This window comes from Panicum virgatum, chromosome 1K (assembly GCF_016808335.1).
Source record: "Panicum virgatum strain AP13 chromosome 1K, P.virgatum_v5, whole genome shotgun sequence".
Lineage (NCBI taxonomy): Eukaryota > Viridiplantae > Streptophyta > Magnoliopsida > Poales > Poaceae > Panicum > Panicum virgatum.
The window spans coordinates 6,099,325-6,121,030 of NC_053136.1; the positions used below are offsets into that span (position 1 = coordinate 6,099,325).

General features: G+C 47.7%; 1 protein-coding gene and 2 pseudogenes across 1 annotated transcript; 1 reads left to right on the forward strand and 2 right to left on the reverse strand.

Moving 5' to 3' along the window:
• Nucleotides 1–234: 234 nt before the first annotated feature.
• Nucleotides 235–6,877, forward strand: LOC120671216 (very-long-chain aldehyde decarbonylase GL1-2-like). The gene is made up of 9 exons (XM_039951527.1): nt 235–450; nt 596–819; nt 2,057–2,295; nt 2,410–2,629; nt 3,091–3,481; nt 3,711–3,818; nt 5,793–5,999; nt 6,090–6,200; nt 6,274–6,877. Exons 1-9 carry the CDS (start codon nt 400–402, stop codon nt 6,601–6,603), a joined length of 1,881 nt encoding a protein of 626 aa, XP_039807461.1. The 5' UTR covers nt 235–399; the 3' UTR covers nt 6,604–6,877.
• Nucleotides 6,878–8,264: 1,387 nt separating this feature from the next.
• LOC120651984 lies at nt 8,265–13,814 on the reverse strand (annotated as a pseudogene).
• A 5,299-nt stretch (nt 13,815–19,113) lies between these two features.
• Nucleotides 19,114–21,127, reverse strand: LOC120671431 (annotated as a pseudogene).
• Nucleotides 21,128–21,706: the final 579 nt, after the last annotated feature.

The window sequence follows — 21,706 nt, forward strand, 5'->3', positions numbered from 1 at the left end:
TCCCGGCGGCGGCTGGCGACCCAGACGCGGTCTCGTTGCCAGGTTTCTTTCCCCGCGCGTGGCGGGAGCCGTGACGGGACGGCGCGAGCCCCGCGACCTGCGACTGCGAGGCGGGCCCCGCGCGCCGGCCGGGACGGGGGGTCGCTGTCTTTGTTTTGCCCACGGCCACCACCCCTCCTCCTCTGTCCTCTCCTGCCGCTGCTGGCCACCTCTGCTTATAAGTAGCCAGGGTGCCGTCCGGAGCGCAGAGGAGAGACGGGGGCAGTAGCCAAGCGCATCACAACTACACACACTCTCTGTTTCTCTCTCCCCCTCTCTCCCCCGGACCTCACCTCCTCCTGTACCTTAGACAGAGACACCGTTGCCTCTTCCGGCACTGATCTCGCGAGACCAGAATCCATGGCGCCGCCCCTCTCTTCCTGGCCATGGGCGAGCCTCGGCCAATACAAGGCAAACGATTACTACTCTTCCTCCTCCTCCCCCCCCCCCCCCCTTTTTTTTGCCGTCTTCATGTCCACATATATACATATATATACATCTATCTCTATGTATATATAAGTTCTTTGACATGTTTGGTGTGTGTATATATATGCAGTACGTGCTGTTCGGGCCTCTGGTGTGGAAGGTGGTGCAGGAGTGGCGGGAGCAGGGGAGCCTGCCGCTGGGCTCGTGGTGGCTGCACCTGCTGGTGCTCTTCGCCGTGCGCGGCCTCACCTACCAGTTCTGGTTCACCTACGGCAACATGCTCTTCTTCACCCGCCGCCGCCGCGTCGTCGCCGACGGCGTCGACTTCGGCCAGATCGACGCCGAGTGGGACTGGTGAGTACGTGTCTCTCTATCTCGTGCACTACTGGTACTACTAGCTAGCTAGCTAGCTAGCTAGTCTCTTCGTCTACCTTTGGCTACGGGTGTAGCCTCCTCGTGAGCTCTACCACACCTCTCGGGGCTGCTGTTAGATTGCGAGCTGCATGGGCATCTCCCCGCGCCACACCAAACAACTTTGGAGTCTGGGGCTCACTCAAAATGTGTGGATGGGCACGCTTTGTATTGATGGCAACTACCGTAGCTTGCACGTACGTGGAAGCTATAGCAGTTGAGGTAGCTTCTACGCTTCTAGTAGCATCTTCCATATTCAGCTTGATTTTCAGAGTCGTTTATAGCTGGAGCTGAAGGCCCGAAAAAAGATTTCATTTTTCTCGGTCAGCAGCTTTCTCCTCTCACCCCAGGTCAGGTAGTTAAAATAAGAAAAGTTAAAAGTCAATAGCCAAAGTTGTCGCATGTCATTTGTTCCTGTAATTCTTCGTCAGGGTGGTACTACAGCAGCAGTAAATTTTCGTTTACGGCTGTGTTTAGATGTGAAAAGTTTGCGAAAAGTGAAGCTGAAAAACACTATAGCATTTTCGTTTGTATGTGTAAATATTGTCATACTATGGACTAACTAGGCTCAAAAGATTCATCTTGCAACGTACATCCAAACTATGCAATAAGTTGTTTTGTTTACCCATATTTAGTGTTCCATGCATGCGTCATTTGCTATATTTAATATTTTCGATGTGACGAAAAATTTGGAAAGTTTGGAATAAGGCCCTGTTTAGTTCCCACCCCGTAAACGCAAAAAAGCCGTAAACACAAAAAAGTGCAAATGAATCTTGCTAATTTGAAGTACTAAATGAAATCTATTTACAAAACTTTTTGCATAGATGGGCTGTAAATCGCGAGACGAATCTAATGAGCCTACTTTATCCATGATTTGCAACAGTAATGCTACAGTAATCATCCGCTAATTATTGATTAATCATGAATTAATTAGCATCATTAGATTCGTCTCGCGATTTACAACTCATTTGTGCAAAAAGTTTTGTAAATAGACTTCATTTAGTATTTCAAATTAGCAAGATTCCCATACAAAAAATTTTTATGTTTACATGTAAACTCAACTAAACAGGGACTAACTAAACACAGCCTACTTGGAGGCTCTGATGAGCAGCCTCTGAGCTCTGCCTGACCCTGACGCCTGCCTGTGACTGTGCCCTGACTGTGTGGCCCCACCCTGCAGGGACAACTTTCTGCTGCTGCAAACGCTGATTGGGGCCACGGTGGTCAACAGCCCACTGCTCCCGGGCCTGCAGCAGCTCTGCCTGTGGGACCCGCGCGGGTGGGCCGTCGCCCTGCTGCTGCATGTGGGCTTCTCAGAGCCGGCCTTCTACCTGGCCCACCGGGCCCTCCACCGGGCCCCGCTCTTCGCCCGCTACCACGCCGCGCACCACTCCTCCGGCGTCACCCAGCCGCTGACAGGTCCGGGATCCTCTGCGCCGATTCATCTCTGCATGATTGGGGCATCATTATTTCTCCGCCGCACTCGTCAATAAAAAGATCCGCTGGTGGTGTTCGCTGTTTGGTTTGGTGCAGCCGGGTTCGGCACGCCGCTGGAGAGCCTGCTCCTGACGCTGGCGATGGGGGCCCCGCTCGCGGGCGCCTTCCTGGTGGGCCACGGCTCCCTGGGCCTGGTGTACGGGCACGCCTTCGTGTTCGACTACCTGCGGGCCATGGGTTACAGCAACGTGGAGATCGTGTCGCCCAGGGTGTTCGACGCCTTCCCCCCGCTCAGATACATCCTCTACACGCCCTCGTGAGTACACAAACAATTGTTTTTTCTTTGTTGACCGATACCAAAAAATGCAAAAAGAAAAAGAAACGTTCTTCAAAAAACAAAAATGCAAAAAGATCTTTCGAAAAAAATGTAGAAAAGGAAAAGGAAAAACATGATGGGTAAAGAAATGTCGTGTTGGATGGTAACGGTGGACCGCCGCCGTATGGGCAATGCATGCGATCACACCAGCAGCAGCTAGGAAAAGGCCAAACTTAGCAAAGAAATCAAGAGAGCTGTGGGCCCATCAAATGCAACGGAAAACGGAAAAGTTGCAAGTGGCATGTCGCGGCAGTCATCACCTCATCATGCTTGGCATCGTCCTCCTTTCTTTTCTACGTGTCGCCATTGATTTTGCTCTGACTGACCTGTCCATGATTACGGAGTACTAGAAGCCACGAAGCTTGGAATAATTAATGGCATCAACAACTAACGTAACGCAGGTACCTGAGCCTGCACCACCGCGAGAGGCGCGGCAACTTCTGCCTGTTCATGCCCGCGCTGGACGCGGCGTTCGGCACCCTGGACGGGCGGGCGTGGGCGCTGCAGCGCGCGGCGTACGACGGCGCGGCGGGCGGCGGCGCGCTGGGCGCGCCGGGGTTCGTGTTCCTGGCGCACGTGGTGGACATCATGTCGTCGATGCACGTGCCGTTCGCGCTCCGGTCGCTGAGCTCCACCCCCTTCGCCAACCACTTCATCCTGCTCCCCTTCTGGCCCGTCGCCTTCGCCTTCATGCTCCTCATGTGGTGCTGCTCCAAGACCTTCGTCGTCAGCTTCTACTACCTCCGCGGCCACCTCCACCAGACCTGGTCCGTCCCGCGCTACGGCTTCCAGGTAATCAAGGACTGACGCGACGGCCGGGCCCGGGCGGCAAATTTAATTTTAAACCATGGATTATTTGCCTTAATTTGCCTGTCGCGTCAAATCACGCCCCGGGTGCGTGATGAATTCAATGGCGGCGGCGTCGTCGTACGACGGCGGATTTGACGGGCGCGCGTCTGCCTGCCAACGAACTACTAATAATGTTGTGTCTTGTCCGTGGGCATGCCGACGCGACGCGCAGTACTTCCTGCCGGCGGCGAAGAAGGGCATCAACTACCAGATCGAGCTGGCGATCCTGCGGGCCGACAGGATGGGCGTCAAGGTGCTCAGCCTCGCCGCGCTCAACAAGGTCAGCTCGCCACCATGTTTTTACTGCCTGCAGGGTAGTTTTTTTTTCTTTTGAAGAAAAAAAGATACCGCTAGGGTTTTAACTGCTGCCGTGCCGATCGATCGAGTACACATTCGTAGCTGTGCTGGCCTCGTTTCCTCCTTGGCGAGTCGGTGCTCACGTGATGCGTGCTGTCACGGACGCGACGCGCTTGGGGTGGAAAAAATTTTATGAAATTTTTTTTGTCTCTTTGACCACTAATTAGGGGTATTAAATGAAGTCTAATTACAAAACCACATCCACGACCTCCCGTGTAAATCGTGAGACGAATCTAATGAGCCCTTTGACCCTGTGATTAGAGAATGGTTAATGTAGCATCACTGTAGCAAATCACCATTTAGTTACCGTCATTAGATTTGTCTTGAAAAATTACACCTATCTCTGAAAAGGTTTTGCAAATAGATTTCATTTAGTACTCCATACAAATATTTTTTTTAAAAAAAAATTGATGTGACATCAAATCAAACACGTGGTTGGCCGAGCACAGTGCGCGGCTGTCGCAGAAGATCGATGGCATCCGTTTCCGTCCATCGCCTTGTTCGGCTGGCTGGTTCAGCCAGCAGCAACAGTGTTTTCCTCTCACGCCAAATCAGCTCGGCCACCAGCCAACCAGCCAGCCAGCAGTATTTTTCTCTTACGCCAAATCAGCTCAGCCACCAGCCAGCCAGCCGAACGAGGCCCATAATTGCGAGACGGGGACGAGTCATCGTGCGCGCATGTGGCCGCATTGAAGGCCGGCCGGCCGCAGTGGCGAGCCAGCCACGGCACGCAACCACACGACCGGGTACGCGACGAGACGCACGGCCGGCGCGGGGCAGGCACACACGGCCGCGGCCGGCAGGGGTGGCCAACAGGCGAGGGCTCATTGATGGGATGCGGCCGGGGTCTCGTCCTCGTCCCCCTTGCATTGGACGTCGGCTCTCCTTGGCGGCGGAGGGAAGGGCAGGGAGAGCAGCAGCGGTGGAGTCGTGTCCGTGTCGCGCGCCGCGACGCCATAACCCGAACCGGGCCGAGGCGCGCCGTGGCAGAGCGGCCGCGTGCCCGCGGGTCATGGGTCGGTTTCGTGGGATGGAATCCACCAATCCGGATGTGTGGTGGTGGTGGTCGTGGTGGTCCTCCGGCTCCAGTGCTCCACGCATCCAACGCCATGAATGGGCCGGCCGTGTGCCGCAGCGCAGGGCCGTAGATCGGGCCCTGTTTCTGCCTGCGCGCCAATCAGACGGGTGTCGTGAGAGAACTGTAGTAGGACATGGAGAGAGAGACAGCCACTCTGTTCGTTGGGCTGGTGGATGGTGCTGATTTATTGTGAGAGAAAAATACTGTTGGCTGATGATTAGTGTTAATTTTGTGTGAAAGAAAAATACTGTTGGCTGCTTACAGTAATATACAGTCAGCTTCTGCTGCCTGCTGCTGTGTGCTGCAGCTGCAGGCACGCCGCCCACCTGTCTAGCTGTGCCCTCGCCCATATGACCCCCTGACACGTCTGCACAGGAGTGACAGGCAAAATCGAAACAGTACCGTGCTGAATTGAATGACAAAAGCCGGATTCAAAACCACCGGGCCGGGCGTCTGAGCTGGAGCAGGGCCCACCATTTTCAACGCGGTAATTTGATTTTACTGCCAGGCAAAAATCGTGGCACGAGGCTAATGTTCTTTTTTTTCTTCGGCGCTGTTTAGTTCTAAAAAAATTTTCTACTGTGTCCGTCACATCTAAACGTTAGACACATGCATGAAGCATTAAATATAGTTAAAAAATAACTAATTACACAGTATAACTGATTAGCACAAGATACATCTTTTAAGCCTAATTAATTTATAATTAGACATTGTTTTTCAAGTAACAATAAAATATGCTACGGTACCAAAATACAAACTTTTTGTGAACTAAACACAGCCTTCTTCTTCCTTGGCCTTGTGCTGTATCACATCGATCAGAACGAGGCGCTGAACGGAGGCGGCACCCTATTCGTCAACAAGCACCCGGACCTGCGGGTGCGGGTGGTCCACGGCAATACGCTGACGGCGGCCGTGATCCTCAACGAGGTCCCCAGCAACGTCAGGGAGGTGTTCCTCACCGGCGCCACCTCCAAGCTCGGCAGGGCCATCGCGCTCTACCTCTGCAGGAAGAAGATCAGGGTCCTGGTACGTCTAGCTCGTCTCGATCGCCTGGAAACTGCATCGCCATTCCTGACCTAAAGCATTCTCTCGGGGTCCTCCCAATGGCACCACCAGATGTTCACCATGTCGTCGGAAAGGTTCCTCAAGATCCAGCGCGAGGCGCCGCCGGAGTCCCAGCAGTACCTCGTGCAGGTCACCAAGTACCAGGCCGCGCAGAACTGCAAGGTACTCATGCCATGAGCTTGAACTACTCTGCTCTACCCCGACACGCACGCTGATCGATTCGAGTTTGCTGCAGACCTGGATCGTGGGCAAGTGGCTGTCGCCGCGGGAGCAGCGGTGGGCGCCGGCGGGGACGCACTTCCACCAGTTCGTGGTGCCGCCCATCATCGGCTTCCGGCGGGACTGCACCTACGGCAAGCTGGCGGCGATGCGGCTGCCCAAGGACGTGCGCGGGCTCAGCTCCTGCGAGTACACCATGGAGCGCGGCGTCGTGCACGCGTGCCACGCCGGCGGCGTCGTCCACTTCCTCGAGGGCTGGGACCACCACGAGGTCGGCGCCATCGACGTCGACCGCATCGACGTCGTCTGGAAGGCGGCGCTCAAGCACGGCCTCGCGCCCGTGTGAATGTGTGTGATTGGGCCTCGGAACGGCCCCGCGCGCCGGGGTCTTGCCGCCCATACGTTAGTTCACTTCACCGTGGCTATTCATGTACTGTGGACGCCAGTAAAAAAGGAGGAAAAATGAGAGCGCGCGACTTGACGGTAGACCGGCAAACAAGATTTATAAAGACTCGCCGCCGTTTCCTTAGAGAGTAGTCATGTCTCCTTTTTGTTGGAATCTATCTAATACTAGTAGGGTGCGATGCCGTGCTTTATAAAGACTCGCCGCGGTTTCCTTAGAGAGTAGTCATGTCTCCTTTTTGTTGAAATCTATCTAATACTAGTAGGGTGCGATGCCGTGCGGCGTCGCACGTGTCAGGAAGAACCATATTGCGAAAAATAACTACGTTAAATTTTAGTTGCAATAAATATTTTTGAGAAACTATATATGATGAAAACAAACAACGAGATCTCAATTGTGGTAAAAATTAGGCAAAATATTCGAAACATGAAAATTATATAATTATAAAAATAGATAAATGGTATGTATAAGATAGTGTATAATGGAATGTATGAGTATATAATTATAAAACTATGTTCAAAATATGATATTGCTACGAACACGGTTGCTTTTTCAATAATGCATTGCGTTCTATCGCTGCAAACGAACTGAATAACGCTCCAAATAACTCTCGCCGAGTAGGAGGCAAAGTTGCCTTCTTCCCTAGGGCTTTGACAGGCGATCTCTGGCTTGCCGCATGCTTTCCCACAGCTCGTTGGCCATGCCTCCCCCATCCGCACCGCTGCCCGCCTCATATATGCGTCGCCGCATGCTTCCTGCATTGTCGAACGTTGTCACTGTCAATGCATGCTGCTCAATTGACATCGTCAATAGTCATAAACCACCGGCACCAGGCCATCATGTGCAACGATGCAAGTGTAATCAATCATGGTCATGTGCATATTTATATGCACACGACCAAACAAGGCCATCATCATTTCTTCTGCAAGTCTGCCAGGTGCAATGCCTCTGTACATGCATACAAGCTCAATACCCGTTGATGTCATGCCCCTATGCAGTAGACGTGACCTTCTTTTAGCAAAACAATTATGATGTTCGATGTATTCCATTATATTCAAATTTTAGAAATCTTGAGGCGCAATGTCTCCGTACCTGCGTACAAGCTCAATACTCGTTGATCTCATGCCTATGCAGTAGACATGACTTTTTCTTTTAGCAAAATAATTATGCTGTTCAATGTATTCCATTATATTCAAATTTGTGATCTTCACTATCTTTGATCCGTAAAATCTATCATCTTTTATTTTAACTTCAAAATATAATCCTTGCCTTATACATTTGATTATTTCTCAATTATATATCTTGATGACATCACTCTTGCACAATAATTAATTCCTAATTTCCATTTACTTCCTAATTCCAAAAATGTCCCTTAAATCCCCATAACTTAGTTTCTTGTTTATATTATTGTCCACGCGCGCCAACCTTTAGTTTAAATGCTAATATTTTTCTCCCTACTATATATGTTTTTTAGCAACATATATGTTTTTTAACTTTATATTATTAAACATGAACTGTCAAACCTCTCGACATGTCAGGATGGATCAAAATCGACAGGGGAATCCAGCACAACAAATCGTGCTGGTTTAGCCTTTTTAGCAATGTTTGAGTCGACTCAGCTATATTTTTTTCCCCTTTTACTTCTTTCTCTGTCTAATAATATGCTATGTGTGGCAAAGGTCTTGCCGTCTTTTTCGGAAAAAGGTACATTTTTGGTATCCATGGGTACTCCCCTAAAGTACGATAAGTTAGATTGGGTATTAAACTAAGAATATCGATTGTACAGCGCCTCAAGCAGCCACTTTGCCTAGAATAACCACGTCAACTATTTTCACGTCTAAGCTACCTTCCACTCTCACGATGCCAACAGACCCATCAACTCCAATCAGTTTCCCCGTGACTCCACGCATGGACCCGTTCATTATCTTGAGCTTCTCGTTTTTCTTCGGCCTGACAGCCTCTAGCTCATTGCAGTGGCAATCAGTTCGTCTCCATCGTCTTCTGACCTCATCCCCTCCCCTAGAGACGCTCACCAAAACATCTGGTAAATAGGACCAAAGTCAGTTGCCAGCCTCTCCACCTGCAAGCATTTCAAGACGAAGATTGATCCCGTTCTATCCAATCCAGAGCTCTGGATTGCAAAATTATTTGCAAATGCGACAGCACAGAAGGCCAAGGACAAACCTATTCTTGTAATCCCTGTGGTGACCTCAGAACTCTCCACAACATAATATGCAAACATGCGGAGGTTAGAAAAAAAGAATTTGCGGCAATCAAGTACTATTACATCTGACACAAGAATATCTCACATGTCCTTTGGTAGTGTGTCTGATAAAATGATCAAAATACGCCCTTCCACGTTAACAACCATGCCTGTTGCGCCTTCTTGGACTCCGGATACGACTTTTACAGGGTCTCCAGGATTGAAATATTTACAGAGATCCTTTTCACTGAAGGCAAGCGTTCTCTGGGTTATGAGGAGTTCATCAGTTCTTAAGGTAAATTTTAATAAAATAATCTATTAAATTGAATACAAAAGAGTAGCTTTAGTATTAGCAAATAGCAGCAAAAAATGAAATACGAAAAAAAATTAGGTGACAAAAGGGACAAAAAAAGTACCTCGCCTTGTCAACACTAAAGAACCTTGGTGGTGTAACAAATGACTTCTTAGCAACCTCATTCCCATTCTGAAAACACCAGATACTCATCAAGCCAAGCGATTCAGCACCAAAGGGAACATGACAAAATTAAGCACATTTTTTTTCCATAAGATAGGTTATAAGAACATCCTTTTGATGAACCAGCCAAGAACTGAGATGCGCAAGAGTCATACCTGTAGGTACTTGATGGAAGAGGGTCATGCTCCGCTGGATCCTTTTTGCCGGCATCGGTCCACATCTTGGTGCTGGTGGATCAGCTCCTAGCGGAGGAGTCCTACACAAAATAACAGAATGGCAGCACACCGAGTAAATATGCAGAATCTGGTGATCACAGTCTGTTCATCATATAAATAAGAAATCGCTACAGGAAATGGATCAATGTAAATAAGGTACCATACACAAATACATTTTGGATCCGAAAGAACTGATGAAATGAAAAACATAAGCTCAATGGTGCATCATATCATATCGAAGGATATATGTTGGCATTGGAAGATTGACACTTTCAACAATTCAACCCATAGAGAATACTGCTACACTGTATCATGAAATCATTAGCTTGTCATTGGAGTCGCGAAAATGACTGATGAAGCTCAACACTATATCGACCTCTGAATGGAAAAGGGGCAATTAGCTAGTTTTGTAAAAAAACTAATGTACATTAAGTTTAATGGAGCAGATGTCCAGCTGTAGATTTTCCTACCTTGGTGCAAGAATTGCAATTTCATTGAATGTAGCAACAACAGTCTCTGAGGAGCCCCCACCGTCAATTTGAACTGATGTAGCCTGCCATAGCATCTAAAAGGGAGACATATTTCACATTTTCACGATTTGCACCATGTATGCATATGTTTTTGTAATCTTGTTCTTATAAGCAACCTCACCTGCGCTGAAGTACGATGCTCATCTCCAACAAATTGAGTATTTGAAGTTGGTACATGGAAACTTAAATCCATCAGTGAATCTTTCTGCAGTCAAAGCAGGGGAAAAGACTTGAGCAGCTGTAAAGGTAACAATTAAAGCCTTTGTCAATGGATTCAAATACTTGAAAAGCCTATCTAATGACTAAGCATGGGAAACATTAATGAACTGAAAGATCAATTAGAGAAAAATCATTTGTAAACAAATAAGAGATGCTATGAAATAAAATAATATGGCAATTATGGTATTCATCAATGATTAAATAAACCATTTCTTGATTTACTCCCATAAATGGAAACAATAAAATTTAACAAAATTATAGGTGACAGGATAAAGAGAAACATTTTCTGGTAAACCATACCTCATTATTCCCAGTAGTATCATCGACATGGAAATCTAGGACGACATCTGTTTTCCCTTGCATCTGACTCTGCTGACACATCTGCTAGAGAGACTTGAAATGCTTCCTTTGAACCGACATTAAAGCAAAGCATATTCCCTAAAATGGAAAGAACAGCACAAGGAATCAAACCAAAACAGCGGTTGCCAAAAGGCAATGTAGCACAAAAAAATGCCACAGAAAACTTGGCTAACCATTTATTGCAATTCCACCCCAATTATGCCCACTAATGGAAAGCTGCTTCTCCTCTGGTGTTCCCGTGCTCTTTAGTATGAAGTTAGTCAGGACGCTAACATCCTACATAGAGAATTCTTTCCTAATAATTCGGAGGCACATGAGCCACTTTCCTTCACCTCTAATTTATCCTAAATCCCTCAGATTGTATTCTTGTACGTTAAGATCACTAAACCAAACTATAGATAATATTTGATAGCACACTAAAACATACAATCAACTTCACTTTCTTTGGCGTTAAAGCAGCTTATTGAAAAAGAATCTACTTCACGAGACATAGACCACCTACTTCTGAGAATAATAGAAACCAGATCCAACTATCCAAGACGACCAAGGAATTCTCTAATACATGGCCATGAGTCTCGTCGAGATTAGGCTGGGCAAACAGAGTAGTGAGTCCCGTCCAGATTATGGCTGGACAAACAGAGTAGTGATTTAAAAATAGCTGATGCATACATGTCACTCGACATGCAATGAATAGTTCACTACTTCATTGAAATAAATAGGAAATAACCTATTGTCCAGAACAGAGATAAACAAAGTAGCTTGCATGCCATATATGACTGTTAATCTTAATAGAACTACGCAGCAGTTACTGAACTGGAGTTAAATGCATCATCTGAAGATGTTGCAGGTGCTTCCTTAGCAGTTCACCATACCACGTTTACAGCTTCAGCTTCCGCATTGAGGTCTCTTGACTTTTTTCCTTACTGAATGATGTGAAGTCATTTAGCTTTCAGAAAGACAAAAGCCTAAAACTCTACAAGCAGCAAAGATGCAAGTTAGAAACCTAAAACCAGAAGTTTCTCTTGCTTTTTATTTGATGATTGCTGGATACGTGAATCCAAATGATAATTATGAAACAAGAAGATCAATTACCCACCTGCTCAACCATTTGCTAGTAGAATGAACATGGATTTTGGTTACAACAAGTTGCATAAATGAAGAGCAAATAACAAAGCGGTGGTGTGGGCTAATTTTGTTGAGAACAAGCTGCCTACTACAAATATGGTAATGTACTAATTTCAAGGAATCAGTACCTAAAGAGTCCTTAATCTGTTAAGCAATATATGTTCAGCACCATTTAGTACACTGAAGAAAATTTACGAATTAAATATTATTTGATCAAATGACCATAACTTGCACATGGAGAATGGAAAATCTATTGTTGAAATTGAAAACTTGAAAACCATTAACATTACCCGTGTTTATCTAGGTCACTGAAACTTGATGTATCTTCTGGGTTGAAACAGGGATAAGTTTTTTGTGGATTCCTCTGGATCTCTAATAAGGACAATATTCTTCGGAAAATAATCAAAATTTGAAAATGATCTCCATATCGTAACGTGCAACCTAAAATGTGCCGACAACGAAACAAGTGCAACTGCACATCTCGTAACATTGAGACATTAAGCTTCTGTCTATAATTGCTGAAAACGGGACATTGCACTGACTATTGTTGCCAACAGTAAGATACTCAATGTTACAAGACTACAACTCTCATAGCTTTTTTCAGGAAAAATGATGAGATCTGATAGCTAAGATTACTACTGGTTCACATATGAAATGGTTTTTTAATTCCTATTTATGACCATATATGAGAAACCCATCGCTCAATAACTAAGACGCATAGCTTCAGGATTTCTAGAAACATATTATATGGAAAGATGTTAACAGAAGATTTTATCCCACAGAGTCTACTCTGGTAGCATGGTTATTACCTTTACACCGAGAGGATTTGAAATACCACGAACGAATTCGACATGAGCACCATCCAGCTGCCTAGTCCTCTCACCAACCCAAAGCATGTGTACAGAACAGTTATAGTACATGCCAGTAATGGAGTCCTCCCTAGTCATTGCTTTCTCATATGGAAAATGAAGGCACTCATGGGAAGTCCATAACTCAGCTGTGGTCATGATGGGGTGTTGAGGAGTCAAACCAGCAGCAGCCATAAACCCAATGGAATCCTGAACCCTCTATGAAAGCTCCAGATAACTGCTAACACAAGAAGTTAGTATCATATATGATCTGTAATTTAATATATAAAAATGAATACCATTAAATATGGTATATGCAGTGCAAGCGCTGTGCTAAAAGAGTCTGTTGACATCCATAACAGTCGGATAAACAAACTACGCTGTGCTAAAAGTACATTTTAAACAACATTATTAACTAAATAACAATATAACAAATTCACAACCATGAATTGGGTTGACAAAAATAAATTCTGAATTTGAAGCAACTACAATGAATTTTCAGTTAATAGAAATATCTGACCAGAAACAACCATAAACTGCCAAGACTACCATGAATTGGGTTAACAAAAAAATAAATATGATGCCAATTTTTTTACTTCATCCACGGAATACAATCTCTGAAGAATATGCTAGCACTTGTGACATGTTCTGAATAATGTATTCCAAATGCTCCCAGCCTCTTATTCTCTAGCTGGCTTTCCACCTTCAGGCTTCCCTCACCCTCCACCAAGCAAGCAATCCCAGTAGCTGGCTTCTTTCTTTTTCATCCTCCAAATGGGCAAGTAACAACTCAAATATAATCACCAGCACACCCCTCTTTTTTTTATGTCCTCATCTTATCATCTGATCCTACCCGAGCCACAAATACAGCACGAGCTCCTCCCAATCCATCTCCCACGTGGGCAATCTAATCTAAGTAGCTGCTCCTCTCAATCGCACAGCTGCTAAGTAGTGGCACACAAGAACAGTACAAGCACCATAGTTTATGCTGGCAAGATTACAGGAACATGAGCTTTCACTTATCTAATGCAAAATCGTTAGCACCAGGAACCCATCCTCTACTCATGGCTGCAGAAGCGCTGCCATGGCCGCACAAGGAATATGACAAGAGGGAGGAAAACTCACATGGATCCCGTGGAGATTGGCGATGAGCTGGAGCTGTCGTGGAGATCGGGCCATGGTTCCGCCATATCCAAGCTGGAGTAGAGGGCCTGCCCTTGGGGGCGATTGTTCGATCTTTCTTGTAGAAAACAAAGAAAACTATGAGCACAAACGTTTCTTCTTGTTCTTGTTTGTTGCAATTGTTCGATCTTTCTTCTCTGGAGTCTCTTGAGGAAGTCCAATCGTGGGTGGCAGCGCAAGCCCTTCCCCGTCCGCGGCGCTGCCGGTGTCCGGTTATCGAAGGCGTTCGTCAACGCCGGCCGCGGAGGGTGCGCCGCACGCCTGGACGCCGCAAGCTGGGCACGTAGCAGCTTCCGCCGGTCACGGCTGGACGCTTGGATGTGAAGCGGCTGGCCGCTCCTGCGCCACGCCCGCTGCTCCTCCCGCACGGTGCGCCTCGACCTCCGTGCACGCGTGCAGCCCAACTCCGCCACACCGCGCCATGGCGGCGCGCGCAGCCCCGCCACGCGCGCGTGCCCGAGCAGCTCCGGTCCCTCGTCAGCTCACGCGTGCCGGCGTGGCCTTTCAGAAGCGCGGCCGGGACGGCAGATCTGGGCGGCGGGAGAGGCGGGCCGGCCAGCGGACGGCCTGATTCCGGCGCAGAATGCTGGGGTGCAGGCACCGCCAGTCCTGGGCTTGCGCTCGCGATGAGGGAACCACCGGCCAGGGGATCAGCCGGCCGCCGCCGGACACGCATGCGCCTGGGAGGAGGAGGCCGGAGGGGCCAGCCGCCGCCGACGCCGCCAAGGGGCGTCGCCAGCCAAACCCTAGCCCTGACCTGGAGGAATGAGCGACGGGGAAGGGGTCGCAACGGCGGCGACGCGCGATGGCGGGGGATTCACCGCGCCTGGCCGGATGCCGCCGCCGCGCCCCTCTTCTGCCGCCGGTGATGGGGAGGCCGTCGCGGACGCCGAAGCCTCGCCGGAGGAGGCCGCGCAGCAATACGCCGAGAAGGGGGCCCTTCTGGCGCCGGTCCTCCACCGCCGCCCGGATCCGCGGACCCCGCGCCACCCGGAGCAGGGGAGGGGCCTCGCCATGGGCCGCCACGCGTCGGGACGCGGTTACCGTCAGCATAGGGGTAGGTACCCACCCGACCCCGCCGGCTAGTTTGCCACCGCCGCCGCCCGCCGCCCGCCGGCCGCCGCCCACCGCCCGTCCCGCCCCGCCCGGCCGGGGGTGCTGTCGCACCCCCTCGCCCACCGCCGCCGGACGAACCGCCGCCGCCGCCGAGCCGCCGCCGCCGCCGAATCCTCTAACACCGGTGGACCTCGGCACCCCCGGAAACCCGAATCCCTAAGGCCCGCCGCCGCCCACCACCACCCCGGCCGCCGGTGACCACGCCGGCGACCGCCCCCACCCACCAACCACCCCGGACGGCGCCGAGGACGTCGAGGACGCCGGGTGGGTATGTACCCCTATGCTGACGAGAACATTTGCGCCACGCGTCGCGTCTCCGCCTCGCCATGGCCGTCGCCGCGCGCCCCCGCCCCGCCGTGGCGCCTCGCCGGGCCCACTCCCCCCACCGCCGCCCTGGCCCCCAGCGCGTGGACGCCATGGCCGCATGCACGGACGGCACTCATACGGTGCCGCGGGCTCGGTCAGCGCCAAGGCGGCCTGAGCGTCGACCACCGCGGCCTGGGCGTCTGGGCGCGTGCTCGGTCAGCGCCAAGGGGGCCTGGGCGTCGACCTGGAGCGGGGGAAACGGCGACGATCCAGGCGAGTGAGGGGCGTCTGGGCATCTACCACCGCACTGCGTGCTCGGTCCGCGCAAAGGCAGCCTGGGCGTCGATCTGGAGCGGGGGAAACGGCGACGATCCGGGCGAGCGAGGGCACCGCGCCGCGGGGGAAATGGGGAAACCGCGGTGATCACGGCATGAGGAGACCAATGAGGAAATGGGTACAAGAGGCGGGTACGAGGATGCGCGGTGGAAAAAAACGGGAGGGGGCGCGGGGGTTGCACAGGGCGCGCGACCTCAATCCGTGTGCCTCCGCGTTTCGTCAATCAATTTTGCTTCCAGGTGGGTCAAAGGGGGTTGTGGGGGTTGCGAGGTGGGTACGGAGACAATTTTCTGTGAGAAAAGTTTCAATTTCCATAGATCTTTATAGTATAGATTTTTCATGTAAATTTGAATTTATATGAGTTGATTCTCAACAATCGGAAAAATAAAAATTGAAGGGCAGCACCATGGGATATTCACGTGTCATGACACTAGTGGAGGGAGTGGAAGGGAAGGGAACGGATTCAAAAATTGAAATGATCTTTTCTCTCAAACCACATATTAATTTAAAATATGTTTGAATCATAATATTTCTTAGAATTAATGCTATAAAATTTGATCCAATATGATATTTTCATTCTTCTAATTTAGCATTTCAACAATTTAGCATACTAATTCAATTTTTTAATATGAAATTCCAGCATATACAATCTACTATTTCAATATTTCAGCATATACTATTTCAGCGTACTGGATTTTTTTAAAAAAAAATTGAATGGGATGATAAAAGTATTACAAGGATTGATGTAGAATAAAACAAAATGAGATATAATAAAAATAAAAAACATGTGTCAGCAGATGGCTTGCCTTCCTTCGCTCCTGAAATCAACGATGCAGCTTCTCCGCTACGGCAGCTGTTCGATTGGGTTGTGCAATACTGGGTTTCAATTGGGCTGTACGATTTCCCAACTTTCTATCGCACCGCACGAAAGATAAATAGGCCTAGCAACATGCGGCCCGGCAAGCGAGTGCAACAGAGCAGCCACGCGTGCCGTTTTACAGGTGGAGGTGGAGTCTTGCAGATGGAAAGAGGGTAAGCAAATCAAGCAAGGATGGAAAGGCACTATCTGCTATGTTCCAATAGCAAAACTTCTACCGAGCTAACAGTCAAAGAGGAGATGGAAAAAATGAGTGGGATGATTTCGAGGAGATGGAGACTTGTTCCCTGTGTTCTTTTGTTTGTTTTGTAATTTGTAATCTGCAAACGCTTGTCAGGCTCGGACTTCTCTACTTTCTCCTTTAAATGACAAACAGTGCTCTTCTATTTTTCAAAAGAGAGAGAGAGACTTGTGCCGTTACGGCGTGCGCAAGAGAAACGATGGTAGACGGAGGTCGAAGCGGCGGCTCACCTACTATAGATATACAGCTCGGGCCACCACACGCCTCACCGCCTTTGTTTTCTCCTCCCTCCCTCCCTCCCTCCATCCCAACCTTTTCCCTGAACCACTCGGAATCCTATGGAGTCTGGACCCAGGAGGAAGAAGCAATAGTTAGCGACATAATAGACTCTTTTTTCTATGTTTGGACAACATGGATAACAGGCTCCTAGCTAGGGCCTTGAAGACCCACCACGTCGGCTCCATCGGCGAGGTGCGCCATATCGTCAAGGATATGGCGATAAGGACCAGCGTTTTGACATCATCCCAATGAAGCTCGAGAACTCTGGGCCCTCATCAGCGAGATTGGAGGCTATGGCATAGTTGACAACATCGACATGCTCACCGGCAAGGACGAGGCCTTCAATTTCATTCAACAGAAGCTTGAGGAGCTTCGGCGCTTGGTGGAGGGTACTGACAAGAGGATCGACAAGCTGGAGGGGCATGATTCACCACTTGGATGCCATACCAGGAGAAGGCGACCCTGGCGACCCTAGACTCCCCAAGTCGTTCGACCCGAAGGCTTTTCGCAACGCTGACCCATTCCTTAATGTGGACCAGGTACATTAAAATTTGGTGCAGTTGGGTTCTGTTTGGAGGGTGTGGGTGGGGGCTGGGATGCAATTCGGATTTGGTTTTAATTTATTGGTTTGGGATCGCATCGCAAGAGGTTGACGACATGGATCTTGGAGCGCACATTGATACCCTCCGAGCGCTCAAGCTACAGACATCCTACCACCCCCTTGATAGCGTTCAAATGGTGAACTCAAGGACCGTGAGCTGCAGGAGCAGAGAGCGGCCACAAAGTTCAACCTGGCACTCCTAAGGATTAAGCGTGACGTCCTCACTGATATCCGGGACAGCATTCTCAATGACATAACTAAGCTAGAAACCCACTTCCTATCAGAGCCTACACATCTGAGATGTGGAAGTGCTAAATACGTCAATTTTGAGGATTTACCATTGCTGCCAGGTGAGTGATGAATAAGTAGTTACCGTTTATTATAATGTTGATGCTGATTCTAATCTTGTTTTATAATGATCAACCGTTGGAGAGGACTTAGACGAGGAGTTTTGACAACGTAGGCCATGTTTGAAAACCTTACCATGTTAGCAGGTGAGTGACTGTTAAATAATAGTATTAAAATTCTAGTGGCACTTATTTGGTAGTCTGACTTGGAGTGTGCGGCTGAAACAGGTGATGCTTTTATCCTTACAATTTCAGGCTACCAAGGCTTTTGTCCTCTAATCTTTCTCTTTAGTTTAGAGGTTTATTGGCGCTTCGTCCGCTTGGGGTTTCAGGTTTTTCTTTCCGAGTGTGTTAGCTTTCTTTTAGCTTGTGTCTGCTATGGTCTAAGCAAAATAAATGCAATATTGGAAAGAACAAAATTCAGAGCCGTTTTTTTTCTGAAGACCTGGAGGAAAAATATCTACTGAACATGCTAAGTCTGTTGCTTTTGGACATGCGGCAAGCGTTGTATACCCCAGTTTTGCTGTAAACTTGAATGTTTTATTAGTATGGTCATATCAGTATTTAGTTTTGCTACTTTCGATATTAACATATTAAACTTGGAAGTGAAGCAAGGAATCACATCATTCAATATAACCACTTCTTTTCTGTCTAGAGCCAATGCCTATTACAACATGCCTTGAAGGAGGGGAGTGACCCTATTATAATAATATAGGACTCCATAGCTCATATGGTGTTGCCATGTGTCCACCACAATTCTAGAGTTTTCTCCATCTTTATTATATCATACAAATATTTTTTTCTCTAGAACATTCCACACTTCACCATGAAGCATGACAACTATTATATACTCATACTTGCTTTCCAGTCTTATAGAACCTTCTTACCCTGCTATGATCATACGTAGACTTTTGGGCATCCCAATTGCAGCAATGACAGGTCAGTTACCAATAACCCTAGCCATGAAAGCCATAAGTTCCTGGTTATTTGTGGCCAACCATCAATCATCAGTTGCTAGTCACTTATAGCCATCACTTAGCGTTAGTTACTAGTCATCAACAGAGATTGAAAACCGCAAAACACGCCTAAGCCCAGCCCACACGTCGCGCTCGGCACACCACCTTATACATGGTAAGAAGAACAAAATCTAATAAACTACAGCATGTCACAATTCACTTCTAGCAATACCATGCTCAACAGGAAACATGAATGAATCACAATCCTTGTAATTTGTTTTGTTCTTGGTATTTTTTACACCATCAAAATAATCATATGCAAAATCTGTATTTGAAAGCTACAATGAAACAAACTTACAGACAACTCCAACATTTCCAAGAAAGGAACAATCTTTAGGAGATAAGCATAATCAAGGACATCGATCTTTATGATTTCATACTCATGAATAATTAACTCCAACCTCAAATTCCAAAGATAAGTAAATTTGAAAGGCCCTTCAGATAAAATAGTTCTCTGCAACAGAAATGAAAAACAAAATCGTGAAAAGCGATATATGCACAGAATAGGACCATAGGAGGACATATCCACGAACCTCATGCTCGTAACAAAGTAAGGTCTGAGTCTCGAGACTTGGCGAAGTACTTGGAAAACTAGTGACGATGTAGGAAGAGCAGATTGGTAAGTCAAGATCACAACATCAATATTTTTGAGCCTTGATGTTGAAGCAAATATCAAATTAGGAACCATGGTGCCAGCATACTTGAGTGCTGTTGGACTACAGTTCAGCTCAATGCCTTGCAATTTTGGGCAGATATGCACTACCAAATGCTTAAACCGGTTCAAAGGATGAAGTATTCGTATGCTAGTAACCATTCTACAATACGAAATCTCAAAAAACTCTAGAAGGTTGTGTTTGGATAGCATACGCGCAACATCTTCATCTGTGATGCTCACATCCACCAAGGAAAGACTCTTGAGGTTCAGAAATCCTTTGAAATCAGAAGGTAGATGCAGAGATAGACTCATGAGCTCTAGACACTGCAAGTGCGAACCATTGCTGGGTATGAAAAGCTATGAAATCAAATTATATGCTTCTTCTCTGACTATCCGCTTTTTCGATACGCCAACAGTCTGAAAAATGCAATCTTAGGCTGATCTGATAAACTAAGAACAACAAACTTCTTTGCTTTCGACACAATTGCAAAGTTAACTCATCTATCAATATGATCTGCATGCTTACTGTCCAACATAAACTTAATTTCCATACGCTCAACCCCCGTTCCACTGTGCTGCCGCAGGACTGTATCAACCTTTGTAACAAATTCGTGATCCCTAAGCCATCCATAATGACCAGTGGAGGGCTTGAAATAAGTGGTCCTCATTGTAACTTTATCAAAAGTTAGGTTGGTGTGGCTGCACCAAACATTCTTCAATTTTCTTGACAATACACTTGTCCTTATAGTGTCATTTATTGGCAACAGCGACAATATCGCTGATAAAACATCCTATGTTAAAAAAAACAAATAACTGAAGTGTTCAACACCTACAACTAAATAAATACTAGTGCAGTATATGATTAATCATATTAGTTCGAGAAAACATACTGCCACATAATTAATTTCAATATGAGATCAGCTTGAATACCATTGGGAGATCGGAAAGTGAAATTTTTTGTATGTTTCTTCTTTTAGCAACTGTCTCAGGCAGTCAAAGCTCTGAATTCCTCATCATGCTCTGGTTACTGTTTCCACTAACGAAGAGCTGTCCTGCAAAGAATATCAAAGATCGAAAAGTAATTCCACGATGAAATCGATAACCTTAAGATCACAACTCAGTGGTCAGATGAGTACTCCAATTGCAAGGGCACTACTACTTTCGTTAGAAAAACAACTCTAGAATCGTTCCAAGCTTTGAAGCACGAAACAAATTGGTCCTAGGATTAAGAGGGAAGAAGCTTGCCGTATAGGGTTGTGTTGTGTCGTGCTTGATCAGATGCGGACACAACACAGGTAGTTTCGTTACAGTTTGGGATGATGCTCCGTCTCGCACAGCAGGAGGGAAGAGAAGTGGGGCAGGTGTGGCGTATCTGGTGGATGCTCGTCGGCGGCAAAGGGCTGGGGGCGAAGATGTGAGGAATAGCGCCGCCGCTCGCTGAGTCGTCGGCGTCGCCGGCAGGGAAGGAAGACCAAGGGAGGAAAGAGTCAGAGAAGGGAAAGGGTTTAAGAAACAGAGACAGAGGGGTCGGAGGAGATGAACCTGAGGCCCTTAGCGCCCTGAGCCGGAGGGTTGTCAATGAGCCGAGCCGAGCCCGCTCCATAGCAGCCCGAGCTGGAGTTGGATAGCGGCCCGAGCCGAGGTCTATCTGAGGGTGGTTTCACGGGAGGTTGAAGATGGCTGTCTCACGGTGGTTTTTATTTGAATTCGCACCGCCCCAGGATTGGCCACCTCATGCTAGTGCTTCTTGTGCTATTCTCCTGCATGTAGGATGCGTGGAGTGCTTTGAATTTACACGGGAACCGACTGACGATGCCGGCCATGGATAAGCTCGAGCTGCCCTGTTTTCTGTTGTGTTCTGCTCCTTTCTTTTCTGAACCCGTGACTTCAGGCCCAAAGATCTCCAAAATTTGTGTATGAACATTGAAATCGGCCAATAGGAAATTTGTAGAATTCATATTCCTCTTCAATTTCTGTTACATACACATGGCTTAATTCAACCTATATCTTGCTCAAACAGGGCGTCGGACTTAGTCTGCATTTTCTGAATTTGAGTTGCACTCTCTATGAACCCGAAACTTGCAGCCCTTGGATCTCCAAATTTCACATGTAAAT

Coding starts and splice junctions, on each gene's coding strand:
- LOC120671216 (XM_039951527.1), top strand. CDS start 400: ATGGCGCCGCCCCTCTCTTCCTGGCCATGGGCGAGCCTCGGCCAATAC. Junction 2,296..2,409: donor CGTCACCCAGCCGCTGACAG/GTCCGGGATCCT, acceptor GGTTTGGTGCAG/CCGGGTTCGGCACGCCGCTG. Junction 6,000..6,089: donor GGAAGAAGATCAGGGTCCTG/GTACGTCTAGCT, acceptor TGGCACCACCAG/ATGTTCACCATGTCGTCGGA.